Source organism: Morus notabilis, unplaced genomic scaffold (genome assembly GCF_000414095.1).
Source record: "Morus notabilis unplaced genomic scaffold, ASM41409v2 Scaffold409, whole genome shotgun sequence".
In the NCBI taxonomy this organism is placed as follows: domain Eukaryota; kingdom Viridiplantae; phylum Streptophyta; class Magnoliopsida; order Rosales; family Moraceae; genus Morus; species Morus notabilis.
The window spans coordinates 645743-663833 of NW_010357248.1; the positions used below are offsets into that span (position 1 = coordinate 645743).

The 18091-nt window shown below is 41.4% G+C and overlaps 1 protein-coding gene across 1 annotated transcript; it reads left to right on the top strand.

Moving 5' to 3' along the window:
* Window positions 1–395: 395 nt before the first annotated feature.
* Window positions 396–9757, top strand: LOC21403814 (putative methyltransferase NSUN6). Its single transcript, XM_010089562.2, has 12 exons — window positions 396–606; window positions 907–1324; window positions 1525–1672; window positions 1994–2131; window positions 2241–2303; window positions 2495–2616; window positions 2867–3107; window positions 3256–3467; window positions 7116–7216; window positions 7619–7700; window positions 8250–8311; window positions 9497–9757. The coding sequence occupies exons 1-12, from the start codon at window positions 407–409 to the stop codon at window positions 9609–9611; spliced, it is 1902 nt and encodes a 633-aa protein (XP_010087864.1). The 5' UTR covers window positions 396–406; the 3' UTR covers window positions 9612–9757.
* Window positions 9758–18091: the final 8334 nt, after the last annotated feature.

Consider the following 18091-nt stretch of genomic DNA (forward strand, 5'->3'; position numbering starts at 1 on the left):
TACATTGTATATAACTTTTTGTAACAACGTCATTGTAAATAACATTGTAAACAACTTTTTATATATAGACATATATATGTATATATAAATAAATACATTACCATAAAAATTATGGATTCTTTATATATCACAAAATTATTACCCACCGCAAGGCACCGGCATAAGTCTAGTTAAACTCTAAAAAAAGGTCATATGTAATTTACTTTTTTTTTTTTTTCAATGGGCTGAATTGTGCTGCTAGGAAGCCCAACACGTCAGCTTGTACTGGGCAAAACAGAAAATTTGTGAATGGACTTGGGCCTAGTGCTCAAAAAGCCCAGGAATCCGTCGTGTACTGTTAGCAAAACTGAACTCTGTTTTGTGTACTTATCTGGGGTCTCCCTCTGTACATAAAAACCCTCTTTGAATGAAGAAAGCGGGGGACCTTCTCAGAGCCACTCGCAGCAGCAGCTTCTTCTTCTCCGATCGCAAGCTCGGTTCGGTTATGGAGGACGCATCTCAGAGATACTCTTACGAACCTTTTCTGCGATGGAATCCTCTAGTGGAACAATACTTCTGCAAAGCTTATGGACCTCGCAATTTCGCGCGCATCTCTAAAGCATTGACGTAAGTCTGCTAATTCCTTTTTCGCACAATGGATTTTCCTCGTTTGCGATCCGTTTGGTTACTGAGAAAGTGCAGGAAAGGGAAAAACTTTTTCAGTTGGTTTTTAAAAAATGTTATTAACGCATTGTTATAAAAGAAACTGTCTGAAAGTTTAAAGTATCTGTTATGTGTCAAAGCGCAAAGGAATTGGTTATGCTAGTATTCTGTGTACATTCACTACAATGTTAGTAGTAAGTATCATTAGTTTGTGGAATCTTTGTTGAAGTTTTCTTGTTACAATGCAACTTTTTATTCGATTAGGCGCCCATCTTGCTACTCTTGTATACGCGTGAACTCGCTCAAGTCCTCGACCGATGCGGTAATTGAGAAGTTGCTGGCGATTCTTAAAGAAAAGGAGGTTGAATATGGTAATGATTTCAATGAAGATTCTGATATGGGCACTGGGAATTGTAGTTTTTCCACTGAATCCAAGGAACCCCAGAATTTGGATGTATGTTGTACGCCAGCCTCAGGAGCAGTCGAAGATGTCACTAATATGTTCAATGGTAGCTTTGGAAGTGGTCCTATTTCAAAGTGTCAGTTTCCAGGGTTAGACTATGTTCTGTTTGTCAAGGGTTCAGGACCACACACAATTGATTATGGTTTTGCGGATGGAAAACCTCCGAAGGAAGTCATTGTGAGTCGTAAGTGTGCCGAGGCTGTTCTTCGAGGTGCTCAGGTTAGATTTTGTTCCATGAACGTGAGATCCTAGAGTTCATTTCTGGCTTGATATAATTGTTTTGTTTGCCTCTGTTTCTGTCGATGACAGGATCACGTCATTCTTGTCTTATCATTGTTGTCTTTCAGATGTATGATTTGGGGATGTAGTGATACATGGAGACTCGTTTCTCCTGTTTCCTAAAAGTTATTTACCTGCAGGTCTATGTTCCTGGAGTAATGGCTTGCAGTGCTCATGTTGAGAGAGGCGATTTGGTTGCAGTTTCAGTTGCTGTTGAGCAGCCTAGCGTTGATGGTGGATGGGCCAAAGGTATCACACGGGGGACCATTATGCAGGGTTTGTCGACAGGTAGGAATTTTATTCACTTAGTGGAGCTCATTAACAATCCTTTTCTGAAAACGTCTTTTAATGCATTATATTTATATCCAACTGTTGTTAACAGATTTTACTATTTAAAAAGAAGCGTAAGATTTATTTCAATAATCTTTTTCTTTCTTTCTTGAATAATAATGTGTCTTTCTACTAAGAACACTAAGAGTGGTAAAAAATATAAATAAAATAAATAACTAAATTAAATTCTAATAAATTACTAATTACTATAGATAAGTATATATTTATCTATATATATATATATATTTAATAAAAAATATCTATTTATGATAAATGCAGATCCATATTATTCTGAAAGAAGAGGCCTGTATATTGGCCAAGGAAAAACAATGTTGTCAAGGTCTGGAATCTTCCGTGTTTCAGAAGGAGTTGCAGTGGATATGTGTAATCGAGTATTCAAACTCCCTTCACTTCATGGTATATTTCATAATTCATTGGAAACAATGTTGCTTGTTGTGCATTTATAGTTTTGGACGCCATTTAAAATGTTTAAATAACTCTTATAATTTTCTGTTTTGGCTCTCAGATGTGCTTGACGGGGAAATATTTCTTCAAAATTTGCCAAGCATTGTTGCTGCTCATGCACTAGGTACCTCTTAGCTAAAGTGATTTTCTTATCTTGCTGCTTTCTAGAGATCTTTGCATTTCAGAAGTTGTGTGCACGTGTGTTTGACAAAGTAGCCTCATCTGCAATTCTTTTTTCTCACTTTTTTGTGGTTTGCGAAGCAGCAGTAAATTCTTACCAAGGCTTTCATTTGTTCTTTTCCTCTCATGCTCTAGATCCTAAAAAAGGCGAGCGGATATTGGACATGTGTGCAGCACCGGGAGGCAAGACAACTGCTATTGCAATTCTTATGAGAGATGAAGGAGAAATTATTGCAGCTGATAGATCTCACAATAAGGTGATACTTCTGAGCTATAAAGTAATGTGAGAAACTGTCTTCCTGTTCTGCTCCTTGTATTTAATTTTGGTGTTACATATTTGCGAAACCCATGTTCCCCCGAAGAGTGATGGTGATAAGGCACAGCTTTTTATGTCATTAGTTTCATGTTGCCTAGGATTTCAAGGTTTAGTGATTTATATTTCTTTTTTTAACCTTTTTTACGCCAAGGATTATGACCCTGTATCTTTTGTACGCTGTGTACTTATAGGTGTTGGATATTCAGAAATTGGCTGCGGAAATGGGCCTGAGTTGCATAAGAACATATAAACTAGATGCTCTAAAAGCTGTCCGCCGAAGGAGTGAAGGTGATGATACAACTAATCTAGCCTGCAGCAAGGATAATTATGATGTAACAGTACAAAGTTCGGACTCAGTGAAGTTGCACGTGGAGAAAAAGGCACCAATTACTTTGGAGGGATTGAATGCTGATGAGACTTTGAAGAAAAATGGTAGGTGAATTTTATATGAACTGATATATATATATATATATATATAGTTTGATTTCATTTTGGCATTTCCAACTTCCAAAGTAGTGCAAAACAGTACACAATCTTTTGATCCTTCCAAAATATAAAGCTAATTAGCTCACTGTTTTAGTTAGCAATGAAAAAGCAAATGAGAGAACTTACATTAGCAAAGCTGACATCAGGAAGAATCTGCGAAGAATGCGGAATGGGCCTGGAAGAAATCAGTGCACAGGTGGTAGGGTCGCGAATTCTAAAGGCTTTCCTCCCAATAGCTTTGATCGTGTCCTTCTTGATGCTCCCTGTTCTGCCCTAGGCTTAAGACCTCGACTATTTGCTGCAGAGGTAATATGATGTAGTTAAATTTTTTTGAAAAGAAACACAAACTTTAATGATAAAATTTTGTACAAGAGAAAGCCAAAGGCAAGGGAAGAAGTTTCCCTAGCTAGAATGATCAAACCCTGATAGAAGAAATATCCAAACAGGGAATTTACAGATATGGAGCCCAGCATCTAACTAACTCTGAAAAAACTGGCCTACCGAATTCTGTCTCTGTAAACTCAAGTTGAGACCTGGTATTTAATATTATCCCATAACACCCAGCTATCTCCCGATCTCTCCTCAAAAGTTCTGCTATTCCTAACCAAATACTCCAAAGAGTAGCTTGGAGAGCAACCTTCCACAAAATTCGACCTCTAAGACTAAAACTATTCGGAAGAGAAAACTCAAGCAACTCGAAACAATTCCTCGGAGTAACCCAAGAGAGCCCGAATTCCTTTAACAGCGAAGACCAGACTTGATGAGAAAATGAACCGTGTATAAACAAGTAGTGATTAGCAGATTTTCCCTCTTTCTTGCAAAGAACGCACCACCCGGGAGATAATGAAAGATAAGGACTCCTACGCTACATCAAATCGTGAGTGTTCAATTTGTTAAGAAGTAGGAGCCAACAATAAAGATGAATCTTAGAGGGAACGTGGGGTTTCCAGATTTTATCAAATAAAACAAAGCTAGGAGCTAAAGATTATGATGTTAGCAAAGAGAAATAAGACTTAACAGAAAATATCCCATTTGGATCTGGAATCCAAATCCTCTGATCCTCAAGAACACTGCAGAGAGTTACCCCTTCCAGTACCGTAACTAATTTAGAGGCCTCTAACAATTCCCTAACAGTCAAGTTTCTTGAAAACTGAAAATCCCAAGATTGAACCCCACTCTCTTGGAAATTGGACGATGAAACAAAATCCACAATCGGTTGATTATGTAAAGGAGAGATACGATATAATGCTGGAAATTTCAACTTCAAAGGCAGCTTGCTGCACTACACATCATCCCAAAATCCAATAATCTCACCCAAACCAACTTTCCAATTAACTTGCTGAAAATACCCAGTTGAGACAGACTGAACTACTTTCCAAGGGCATCTGTAAGTGACTCTGGAGGCTGCTCCAGCATCCTAACCGTTATTGTCCAGGCCATACTTGCCTTTAATAACTTTATGCCATAAAGACTCTTTCCATAGGGAATCTCCGTAACCATTTTGCTAGGAGAGCTTCATTTCTTTTCCTGATGTTACCGATACCTAGCCCCCCGAGCTTTTTTGGTCTACACACTTGCTCCCATGCCATGAGATGACTAGCACTATCCTCCAAATAACCTTTCCACAAAAAATCCCTCATTAATTTCTCTATCTCCTCCGCCACGCCAACCGGGATTCTGAAAATGGACAAATAATACACTGGTAGCGAGGACAAAACAGATTGGATGAGTGTAAGATGCCCCCTGTTGGTAAAATTCACTGCGCAAGTGCACGTGCCAAACAAGTAATAAAGTGAATGAGTAGAGTATCGTTCCCACGGAGAAAGTTACCAATACTAATAAGATCCAAGAGATGCAATGTAAACAAGTGTAATGGTTTGATTCAACTATGAAGACTAAAAAGAATTACAGTAACATAAGTAAATAACACACACTCAGTTGTTAAGGGTAAAAATCAATCTATATGAAATGGTTGGGACTCAATTTTCCCTTCACTGCAACCTGGGCTATGTATGCTACAACTTTTGCTACAGCAATGCTGTCAGTTAACCTGAAACATGAATTTACACTAGAGTCTTCCGATCTACTTATGGTTTTACCTCTTTACTCAAATTTCGACATATTGCTATGAAAAATCTAAACAGAGGTTGTATTAAGCATGAGTTTCAATTGGGCTATGTGATACAAGTGTATATTCCTATACTACTCGCAAATCAGCTAGGTCTCTTTATGAAATTAAGCTAAACTCACACTGTTCAATATTGGTCTAACTCCAATCAACTTTCCAGCAAATTGAAATCACTATATTTTGTTTAAGATGGCCGGTCATCAAACAAAAATGAACAAGAAAGATTATGTTGAACAAACTAATCAGTACTAATATAGCATGAGTGAGCATACACAACGTCAAATTACAAATATGGGTACTTTATCATCCTAGTCAAATAAAGTTAGCTCATAATTGTTCTGTTAAGTGCAACAAAATAGACCGCCATGGTTAAAGTACAGAGAAAGAGGAAGGATAAACCAAAATGAGGAGAATAACAGTAAAGACAATTTGGGTCCGTTTAGTTTGCTAATTCGAGTTGAGATATGACTTTATGTGAGAGCTTTTTACTATAGTAAAAAAGTTAGATGTGACTGTTTCTGAGAGCTTTTTACTATTGTAAAACTCGAATCGGTGAAATGAACGGGGTCAAAATGAAGCTTGGTAGTCTCCTCTTGTGGCTTCACTCTTTGAGATTTCTAGCTCTAAGTTCGTCTCCTCCAGTACTCGTCCTTCCTTTCTCTCTTTCTCTCTGGTCTCCTTTTTTCTTTGCTGCACTCTTAGCCCACTCGGTACTATCCTCCATATTTTTTTTTCCTTTTCCTTCTCTTCCCTTCTTGCGGTGCTCCCTTCTGAGGAAATAAAGTGTACTTCTCTTTAGGGCAGCCAAGGACGCTGAGTGGCTCCTACTCTTCCCTTTGGCCTTTGTTCTTTTATATGTAGAGTTTCGGTTCCTACTAAAGTCCAAATTTTTAATTGGCTGCTTGTGTCGAGTAAACTTTAACACTCAGGATTTGTTGCAAAAATGGAAGCCGTATCTTTTCCTCTTGCCTGGCTGGCGCGTTCTCTGTAGAAATGCAAATGAGACGGTGGATCACCTCTTCCTTCACTGTCCTTTCTCACTAAGAATTTGGCATCATGTTTTGGGGAAGTTTGGTTTTGTCTGGGCAGTCCCCAACAAAATCATGGAGCTTTTTGGTTGACTTTCTATTTGGAAGAAGTAAGAGTAGCAAGATATTGTGGAATATTATTGTCCTTGCAGTCACATAGGCTTTGTGACTAGAAAGGAATAATCGAATTTTTGAGGATGTCCAAGGAAATAGTGTAGTTATAGACAAAATATTTTACTGGGTTGCATTGTGGATGTCTCAAATAAAAAGCAATAATGGGGTGTCTTTTTCAGATTTGCTTAGAGGTTGGGACATTATTTTGCATTGAGTGGTGGGGTGGGGGGGATGGGTTTGTTTGTTTGTTTGTACTTGTAGGTGTCCCATTTTTAGTTTTTGCTGAGTTTTTGTCCTTGTTTGTTTGGTGTTGGAGGACTTCTTGTTCTCTGTTGTATACTCATGTTTCTGGTTAATCTTCAATAAAAAATTCTCGTTTCTTAAAAAAAAAAAAATGTTGGAAGAAACTGATCCTATGATTACTATTTGTTGGAAATTCAGGATTGATTGAAATCCCAAGATTTCTGTGAATACAGTAACTGTGGGGACAGATTCGTGTTTCTAATTATAGGAGATTAGCTGTAAATCAGTAGATAACATTTTCCTTATTTCTAGAGATTAGTAAAATGTCAAACTTTCCTAGAATAGCAATACCGTGTTGTATAAAGTCTATGTATTTAATCATTTTCAGATGAATGAAAAATATTCCAGATTTTCCTTCACTATTATTACATTATTTTATAGGAAACAATTGAGTCCTTGAGAAACCACGCAAAGTATCAAAGGAGAATGTTCGATCAGGCTGTTCAGTTAGTTCGACCAGGTGGAGTCATTGTCTATTCAACGTAAGTACTAATTGTGCATTTTTCTTGATGATGATATTCACGGCATGTGGATTAGATGAAGTAATGGAGGTTTGCTTTACTTGATATAATTGCATCAACTTGGTGGCGTTTTATTGTTTAAATTCTGTACATCATGTTAATCTATCGGGTGTTTTTCACATGCGTATACGCTTTCTTTTTATTTTGCAATGCTGCTGTAAAACAAAATTATGTTAAACAAGAAATTGATAACCTTAAGCCTGTTTGGTTTATGGCAATTCATTGCCAAATATTTTTGTTGTAATCTTTCCTTTCCGGTTCAAATCTTTTGTCCTTTATTTTGGTTCATAGGGCATAGGTGTATTATCTTACCATTGACTAAATTCTTGTGTTATTATCTTTATTTATTTATTTTTTTGCTAGCTGTACAATAAATCCGGGTGAGAATGAAGCTCTGGTTCGATATGCTTTGGACACTTACAAATTTCTTTCATTGGCAACACAGGTTAGATCTTTAATTTAAACATGATGAATGCTCGTAGGTAAATCTATCGCCTGTGGTTGTAGGATTTGCCTAGCTGTAAATCTATGCCTACCCTTAATATTGAGGTCTAGAGTTTAAATTCCGTACTCCAAGTACTCTGGTTTGAAGTAGTTGTTATGTAACGTGCATGTGCCTGTGCATTTGCACGTGCACAAACATAGACATTATTTATTGCATCAGTAATAGTAATATATTTGGTACTGCTGTCTAACTGTGTCCTAATTACAAAGTGATAGTTACTTTTTGGTTATCAAGTAAAGTAGATTGATTAAATTTTTGTATTAAAGAAGAAATAGATTGATAGGTGGATTAAAGTCGTGAATAGATTGAGAAGAGCTAATGAAAACAGAACCTAACATGGTAGAGCTTTGAAGAAGATGTGCTTGTCGAAGGTTTGTAGGGTGATTGACTTAGGTTCGGAGGATTTTTTTTTTCCTTTTTTAAGTCAACCTCTAATTATCTTCAAAGTTAATTTGTTAACATATGACTTAAATTTTGAAAACATTTCAGCATCCGAGAATTGGAGGACCTGGTCTTCTTGGCCACTTCGAATACCCTGATGGATATGTTGAGTAAGTTTTCTGTTGGCTGATCCTGAACTTTGAACTAGACTCCTTGTTATCTGTTTTTGGCAAATACATTGGTCTTGTGAAATTTAAATGGTTCTTTAAACTAAGAGTATTGGCTTATACGAATTCCTTCTAGGACATTATGCATTTGAGCTTCATTAGTTAAAGAGAGAGCTAAATTAGCTGAAACTGATTTCTATTGAAGAGTCAGAGTTTTTCATTTTTCTTTTTCATTCAAGTTAAAACTTGAATTACATTTTTTCTCCACTTAAGATGTAGCGAGAAGATCACACGCAACAGTTTTACTATGTTTGGGGGTTCCCATTATGGGATAGGTTAGAGAGTAACACATAGTCTGCGAGGTGCGAGGTGAGTGATTCTCTTGTAAATTTCTTCTTCATTAAAGTGAAATTATGCAACGGAAATGTGGACCTAGTTCTCACACTAAACGTGAACCAATATTAAATCTCGTGTGTTTCTTATCTTTCTTTCATATTATTGCCCTCGACATTACTTAGGCCCCGTTCATTTCACCGATTCGAGTTTAGAATTCGAGTTTTGCTACAGTAAAAAGCTCTCAGAAACAATCACATCTAACTTTTTTACTACAGTAAAAAGCTCACACATAACGTCACATCTTAACTCGAATTAAAAATTCGAATCAGCGAACTAAATGGGCCCTTAGTTTGGAAAAATTTGGAACTGGACGCCTCTTTTTACTCGAGTATTAGAGCTGGGGATTAACACATAGACAGAGGTATTGCAGGGACAATAATAGTTGTTTGGAAAACCCTTTGTGTCCCTTTTAGTTTTAACAATCCATCGCAAAAACTTAAACTATTAGGAGATTGAGCCAACAATAGTTTTTATACTTTAACACTCCCACTCACGTGTGGGCTAGATAATGAGTAATCGTGTGGGTAAATTAATTGGAAAGCTCAACACGTGAATATTTAATAATAAGCCTGAAATATATTAAAGACTCAACACATAATAACAATAGTTTTTATACAATCTCAAAAGCTTAAATTATTAGGAGATGGGCTAACAATAGTTTTTATATAATATCAAAAAGATGGCGATTGATGCAGCTACATTTGTAGTCTTGTAGACCAGACGTTTTTTCTCTTTTTTTTTTTTGTGTGGAAAAGATTATAATCTGATCTTTTTGCAACACTTGACTCGCAGGGAGTGGTTAAGACCCGGTGAGGAAGAACTTGTTCAGAGGTTTGATCCATCATCTCCATTGGACACCATTGGTTTTTTCATAGCCAAATTTAGTGTTGGTTTAAAAGAAACTTGACTTCGCTAAGATCTGCTATTTGAGTAATTTGACAAGATAGTAACAGTTGAGACAATGGATTATTATGGGTTGAACTATTTTTCTTCACTGCTCAACGTCTAAGCATGAATTGACAACTTATTTATAATGTTATTTCCTTGTATAATACAATTTATACATTTCTTGATGCATAAAAATAATTTTATATGTTCTTCAAAAAGAAAAATATATATATTATACGTGATTTGTTGCAAAAGTAGTGTCAAGACTTCTCTCATTCTTGTCGATTCCCTTGACTGTCTTGAGCGAAACTCAACTCCGCACGCAACGTTAAACTCTATTTGGTTAGTTATTTGCAATTATTATATTTCTCAATCCCATTATCATCCAAGGTTTTGAAACCCCGCTTTTAGGTCAAGAGGATACAAGTCTTGCAAACTTAGATTGCATTGTGTTTGTGAGGACCCTGTTTTTATTTAGTTTTTTATTAATAGATTTTTTTTTTGTGTGGAGGGCTTTTTCTAGCTTTTTTTCCCTGGTGGAATAATGTTGAAAATTTTCATCATCCTAGCTTAACAATTCTCATTGTAACTTCGCATAATTGTTTGATTTCCTTCTAGAAATCTATAACCATATAGTGTTTTTCCCCCCTTTTGATATGTAACAGTTAGAAAAGTATTTGCGAGTGATTCTAGCTAGCTTCGCAAGAGGTCCCAGTTAGTGAAGAACATCTTATCAGTCAGGTAATTCACCAAAATAGCTGCAAAATTTCCCCTAATAAACTAATAAAACACAAAACTGCGAGGGGAAAAAAAAAAATGTTCAAGTACACAATTGGCCAGAAGCTGTTTTCTTTTTTGCTTGACCTCATTTCGCTCTTTTTTTTTTGTTTTTTGTTTTTTTGTTCTTGTGGGGTGTGACATACGTGAAAGCAGCTGAACATGCTAATACGTCTACTAAACACATGAGAATACGTCAGTATTAGTTATTAAGATAAGATCCTAATATCCGCTTTTTTTTTAAACAAAAAAAGAAAAGGAAAAAAAATCCTAATATCATATCCGTACATAGCACTTAATTTTTAAGATACAATATTCAACTGTCTTCATCCCACAAACAACTATAAGTCATTTCATTAGACAAATACGAATAATCACTAATAACGTTGTTACAATACTCAAATTCCACCACCCCAACAACGAGCAGCCAGTGCTCTCCATCGTCTCAACCCAGCCATTCTCGTCGATAGGGAAATCATTCCGCTCAACGGCCCGCTCTTCAAGCACATTTTTACTAGTGTTGTTAGCCACAGCCGATTGCATGAGGCAGTTATTTTCGTTATCCTCATCCTTGTTCATGTTTTCCTCATCCTCCAATTCCTCAAGCAAGTCTCGAAGAAGGGCTGCGTCGGTTTCCGTGACTTCTAGTACGTCTAACTCGCCCATGACATGTTCCATACTACTAATCTCAGACATATTTGAAGAGGAAATGAGCTTTTAAGCGTATAACAAATAGGGTACGTTTGGTATACAGTAATCTTAAGGATGAGAATGGAAATCTGCAATATTATCATGTTTGGTACAAGAATTATAATTTTTAGATTCCCAAGAAAGTGATTACCATGGAATTCGCTTTTCTTCATTTTAAGGTAATTTGAATACCACCCAACATGGTGTTATTCAAATTCCTAGGAATCTCCAAATCATGGGAATATTATTATTGTTGTTGTTGTCGTCGTCGTCTTGTTATTGTTATTTTATTATTATTATTGTTGTTATTATTATTATTATTATTATTATTATTATTATTATTGTTATTATTGTTATTATATTATTATTATTGTTATTGTTATTATTATTATTATTGTTATTATTATTATTACTATTATTGTTATTATTATTATTATTATATTTATTATTATTATTATTATTATTATTATTATTATTATGGATCTTCTTCTATGCGAACAACCAAACACAGTGTTGACGGTCAAATTTTGCCAACAAAAACCCGATCGGATTACCTCTTGGTTTCCCTTCGGATTACCGGCCGCGAGTGTATAGTTTAACGTATGTGGTTTTGTAGAACATGTGTGTGTTTGTAAGTTAACTAAATCATACCCAGGCAAAATGACACAAGGAGTTTTTATAGTAGTTCACTCTATAAAATGAGAGCTACATCCACTGTAGTTTTGTATATCTTTGTTGGAAGATCACAACTTACAATCATAATGCTTATTAAATTTTTTCTTCCCTTGTTATTCTCTCGAACCCCCTCCTTACTGGGGCCTTCCTCTTTTTATATTGGGCTTCCTTCGCCTAGGGGGTTTCCTTCATAGGTGGAGGCACTCAAGTGCTCTCCTCTGGTAGGTCCAGACGTAGCCCACTAATCAGAACTGTTCACTCAGCCAATTAGTCTCCCATTACGGCTCGGTGCTTCCCCGTAACACTTTTCTGTCCCCTGTGGGCGCGGTCTGATAGCTTACAATTAATGCATACAGACCTTCTCCACTTCTGCATGTAACCCGTTACGTCCTCTAAAGGACGTTCCCCTCGTCGTCAGCATTGCTCAGCTCAACCGCTTTCTTTGGTGGCCCTTTCTGCGGTCGAGAGATCTTCATCCCTTAGTGTCGACGGCGCAATCAGTCGATGCCATAAGGGATCGTCGCCCGGACTTGGACTTCGTCCTTGGGCCTTCGCAGCGAAATAGGAGGGGTCCGTAACTGTCGAGGGTTCCTTGCTTGGTGGGGATTTAGTCAAGACCACGTGTCGCGGTCTACTTCGTCCACGTGTCCATCACATTTTCCTACACAACAGCTACCCCCCAGGTCGAGGGCTTCTTTTGGGTGGCATCGGACTTAGGTTCGGTTGCCCTATCGTGCTTTGGGTAGTTCCTCGGCCCATCTCCCTTTCAGATCGTTGAGTCTCTTTTTGAGGGTATACTTTAGTATCTTATTGACCGCCTCAACTTGTCCATTTGGTTGTGGATGAATCGGCGCCGAGAAGTCTTTCCGGATGCCTAAGCTATCACGGAATCGGCGTGTTGAGGCGTTGTCGAACTGTTTTCCGTTGTCGAATACTATTGAGTGGGGAACCCCAAACCTGCATACGATGTGGTCCCACATGAATTTGGTGTAGGCCACTTTCGTGGTTGTAGTTAGGGCCTTTGCCTCTGTCCACTTTGTGTAGTAGTCCACCGCAACGATCGTAAACTTAAATCCTCCGGGTGCAAGATGTAACGGCCTGATTAGGTCAACCCCCCATTTGGCGAAGGGCCAAGGGCTGAGAATGGAAGTTAAGTTTTTTAGGGGCGCTCTAGGAATTGTGGCATACCTTTGGCATTTATCACAGCGCCGGGCGTATTGGAAAGCGTCCTTTTTTAGCGTGGGCCAATAGTATCCTTGCTTTAAAACCTTTAGAGCCAGAGACTGCCCCCCAGTGTGGTTACCGCAGACTCCCTCATGGATTTCATGGAGGACCTTCTGGGCTTCGGCATCATCCAAGCACCGCTGTAGAGGAGTTGAGTAGCCTCGCTGGTAGAGCAAACCGTCGTACAACAAGTACCTAGCAGCTCTATACCGAATCCGTCTGGCTTCGTTTTTATCGTTCGGCAGCTGTGCATCCATTAGATAACGGATGAGTGGAGTCATCCAATTTTCACTTACTTGGACGATTAACGCCTTAACCTTTTCCTCAATAGTTGGTTGCTCTAATTCTTCGATAGGAACGACCCCTAACATGTCAGATTCTCTGGAAGATGCTAGCTTTGTAAGTGCGTCGGCGTTTGCGTTTTCGGCCCGTGGTATTTGGAGTATCTTGTAGTTTTTGAACTTAACAAGTTCTTCTTTTACCTTTCTCAAGTACGCTCCCATCTTCTCGCCGCGCGCTTGGTATTCTTCTTTTACTTGTGCAACGACCAGTTGAGAATCACTGAAGACGCTGAGCCTTTCGATCTTCAGGTGGCTGGCTAACTGCAGTCCGGCAATTAATGCTTCATATTCCAGCTCATTGTTCGACGCCTTGAATTTAAATTGAACCGCCGAGGTAACCTTGTGGCCTTTGGGGCTGATTAATAAGACGCAGGCTCCTGATCCATTTTCGCTCGACGCCCCATCCACGTAGAGCTTCCATTTTGTAACCTCGACCTCTTCAGACGCGGCGGGAGCTAGCCTATGAGAGAACTCAGCCAGAAAATCGGCGAGTGCTTGGCCTTTGATCGCAGCTCTTGGCACATATTTTATGTCGAACTGGCTTAATTCTACCGACCACTTGAGGAGTCGACCGGAAGTTTCAGGCTTTTGTAGAGCCTGCCTTAGTGGGTGCTTGGTAAGAACCCGTATTGTGTGAGACTGGAAATAGTGCCGAAGCTTCCTTGAAGCTACCATTAGGGCGAGGGCTAGACGCTCCATTTCGCTGCATCTTGTCTCGGCGTCGAGGAGCCTTTCGCTCACGTAGTAGATCGACAACTGCACCCTTTCTTCTTCTCTTCCTAATACGGAGCTTACGGCGTGTTGGGACACGGAGAGGTATTGACTAAGCTCATCGTCGACATTTGGTTTTGACAAAATTGGGGGCTTGCCCAAATGCTCCTTCAATTTCTGGAAGGCCTCTTCACATTATGGTGTCCACTCGAAGCGCTTGCTCCCTTATAAAGCGTCGAAGAAGGGGACACATTTGTCGGTCGCCTTTGATACGAACCTATTTAGGGCGGCGACACATCCTGTTAATCGTTGTACTTCCTTTGGCTTTGTCGGGGACCGCATGTCCTGTGGGGCCTTGATTTTCTCAGGGTTAGCTTCAATCCCACGGTTGCTGACCATAAAGCCGAGGAATTTTCCCGACCCAACTCCAAAGGCACATTTTTGAGGATTGAGCTTCATGTGGTATTCTCTCAGTACACCAAACATTTCCCCCAGATGATTGACGTGATGGCTGGCCCTGGAACTTTTTACAAGCATGTCATCGACATAGACCTCCATTGTTTTGCTGAGTTGTTGAGCGAACATTTTATTCATAAGCCTCTGATAGGTCACCCTTGCATTTTTTAGGCCGAAGGGCATCACCTTGTAGCAGTAGAGGCCCCTGTCGGTTATGAAGGATGTGTGCTCCTCGTCAGCTGGATGCATGGGGATCTGGTTGTATCCGGAGTAGGCATCCATAAAGCTCAGCATCTCGTGTCCCGCCGTGGCGTCGACCATTTGGTCTATCTGAGGGAGTGGAAAGCCATCCTTTGGGCATGCTTTGTTGAGGTCGTTGAAGTCGACGCATGTCCTCCAATTCCCATTGGGTTTGATCACTAGAACGGGGTTTGATACCCAATGCGGGTAATGGGCCTCCCGGATGAACCCATTTTTGATCAACTTGTCGACCTCTTCTTTCAGCGCTTCATATCTCTCGGGGTTCATCAGTCGACGTTTCTGGCGCTTGGGCGGATATGAGGGGTCGACGTTTAGGGAATGACATATCACCTCGGCGTTGATCCCTTCCATGTCAGAATGATTCCAGGCGAAGACATCTAGGTTCTTCTTGAGGAAATTTTTGATCTCACCCTTAAGTGATGAGGCTAAGCCCAAGTCCACTTTTAGTACCTTGGTGGACTCAGCTTCATCAACTTGGATTTCCACCAACTGCTCGACGGGTTGAGATCATGTGACTTCCTCTTGGATCCTGGGGTCAATGTCCTCAACGAGGCCCTGGTGAACCATCCTTGCCTCCTGTCTTCCTAGCTGGTCGTATCCGCGCAGGGCGTCAGAGTACGCAACCCTAGCTTCATACTGGTTGCTCTTCATTTCCCCCACGCCATTTGGGGTGGGGAACTTGACTTTTTGGTGGTAGACGGAGGTTATTGCCCTCAATGCCTGGAGGGTCGGTCTCTCGATCACCGCGTTGTACTGGGAGACTCCTTTTATGACCACGAAGTTGGCCATTGTAGTTGCCTGCCAAGGTTTTTCTCTGGCGGTGATGGGTAGCCGGATAGTACCTTGTGGGATGACGGAGTCCCCAGTGAAACCATATAGCGGCCGGGAGGTCTTCTCCAATTGTTCCTTTTGGATCCCCATTTTCTCCAAGCAGTCGGAGTATAGGAGGTCCACTGAGCTCCCATTGTCCACCAGGATCCTGCACACAGTGTGGTTTCCTATCATGGCTTCCACCACCAAGGCATCATTATGGGGGAAGTGAACCCCATTGGCGTCATCCTCGTTAAAGGCCACGTCGGTGTGACTATACCTTGGGGTTTTTGCAGCGGAGACGCTCCAGAACCGCTCCTGATAAACCCCCCTGGTCTCGTGGACGTAATCCTTCTGAGACCTCCTTGAGTTTCCTCCTATATAAGGACCACCGAGGACAGTCCATATGACGCCGACGGGTTCTCGGTCTTCTGGGCGCTGGTTATCCTCTCGGCGCCGACCGTCATTTTGCCCTCCACGGCCGTCATTTCAGGGTCTCGGCTCGGCCCTGAACTCTTGCAATCTCCCCTCGTGGATCACTCTTTCGATCTCATCTTTGAGGTCGGCACAATCGTTGGTGTGGTGTCCGACATCGCCGTGGAACCTACAGAATTTCTTCTGGTTCCTTCGGCTGGGGTCCGACTTCATTGGTTCCGGTCGGCGTAGCAAGTTCCCATGGCTGACCTGATTGAAGACTTCCTCGACTCCTACCGTTAGCTCGTGGTAGGAATCGTATTTTTGGAACAGTCGAGGCTTACGGGTATCTTCTTACCTCGGCTTCTTGGCTTCTGGAGCGCTCGTCGTCGCGGCGGGCTACTTGTCTCCGTTCCTCCGCCTCGACGCTTCTTCCCATCTTGTTTCGCAGGTGTCGACCCTTGCTCGGCTCCTTTATTCTTGTTGGTCCGGTGCTCGGGGTCGTTTGCGTCCGCCTCTTCAGCGTTGATGTACCCCTGTGCTCGCGTTAAAAACTCCATGTAGCTGGACGGAGGTTTCCGGTTCAGCTATCTTTTGAATGGGGTAATTTTCTTCATGCTAGATAAGGCCCCCATCAAGGCCTCTCTATCTGTTATGTCCATCGTGGCGGCGACAGCTCCCCCATCCCTTGCAAGCCATTCCCTTAGTGACTCGTTCGGCTTCTGGTATATCGTCGTCAGATTTTGCTTTGGGGGGACGTATTTTTTGACCCCTATGAATTGGAGGGAAAATGCTTCCTTCAGCTCGTCCCAGCTTGAGATGGAGTTTGACCTCAACGTCCGAAATCATCTTCGGGCCGAGTCCGTTATATAGTTTCGAAAGGCTCGGCACATGATCTCCTCGGTGTACCCGTGCAAGAGCATGTGCCCCGTGTACATCTCCAATGGTTGTCGGGATCTCCTCGCCCGTCATATGGTGGGATTGACGGCGGCCTGTATTTATCAGGGAGAGGGGGCGCCATTATTTCTTCGGTAAATGGATGGTCATGTGTGCGGCTGGGCGTGATATCGACGTTTACCACCTCAGCCACACGACCTATATTCTTTTTTAGGCCCGCCACGTCCCCTGTCAGTTTATGCGCCAGGCTGGCCATACGTTCCATGATGGCGCGTGCTTCCTCTGTCGAAATGGCCGAGCCGGCTACTCTCGACGCCTCTGCCCTTTGAGCGTTGGGTACGCCTCGAGCCTGGCCGCCTGCCTGGACCGATCATGAGTCTCCTGGCAGGTTCCCACCTGGATTCTAGGATAGCACCTCGGGGTTTCCTGGACCTCTCGGTAACCGGTCTTCGGGAGCTCGGAGTCCGGCGGCCCCCAAACGGCTGCCGGGGGATTGGGAAGGCCGAGGCCTAGGAGGGCCCTGATGATTCTCACTATCTCCGGTTCCTTCTTGGATATGTGGGTGGTCACCGTAGTTCGGATGTCCAGTCACAGCAGGTCCCTGCGGCCTCGGGGCGTCTTCTAATGGCGGCATGGAGTTCCTTCCATCTAAGCGCTCCACCACGGTCATTAGCCCATGCACCAGCTCGGTTAGAGTGGTTAGTTGGGCCTGCATTTGCATCGGGTCCGGCCGTGGTGCGTCTGGAGGTAGGACTACATTTCTGACCGGGCGTAGATCTTCTTTCATCCCGATATTCCCTGGATGGACGGCGGTTTATAACTATGTTGTTGGGGGTCAAACGCTTTCGGTCCCCAGTGGAGTCGCCAATTGTTGACGGTCAAATTTCGCCAACAAAAACCCGACCGGATTACCTCTTGGCTTCCGTTCGGATTACCAGCCGCGAGTGTATAGTTTAACGTATGTGGTTTTGTAGAACATGTGTGTTTGTAAGTTAACTAAATCATACCCAGGCAAAATGACACAAGGAGTTTTTATAGTGGTTCACTCTATAAAATGAGAGCTACATCCACTGTAGTTTTGTTTATCTTTGTTGGAAGATCACAACTTACAATCATAATGCTTATTAAATTTTTCTTCCCTTGTTATTCTCTCGAACCCCCTCCTTACTGGGGTCTTCCTCTTTTTATATTGGGCTTCCTTCACCTAGGGGCTTTCCTTCATAGGTGGAGGCACTCAAGTGCT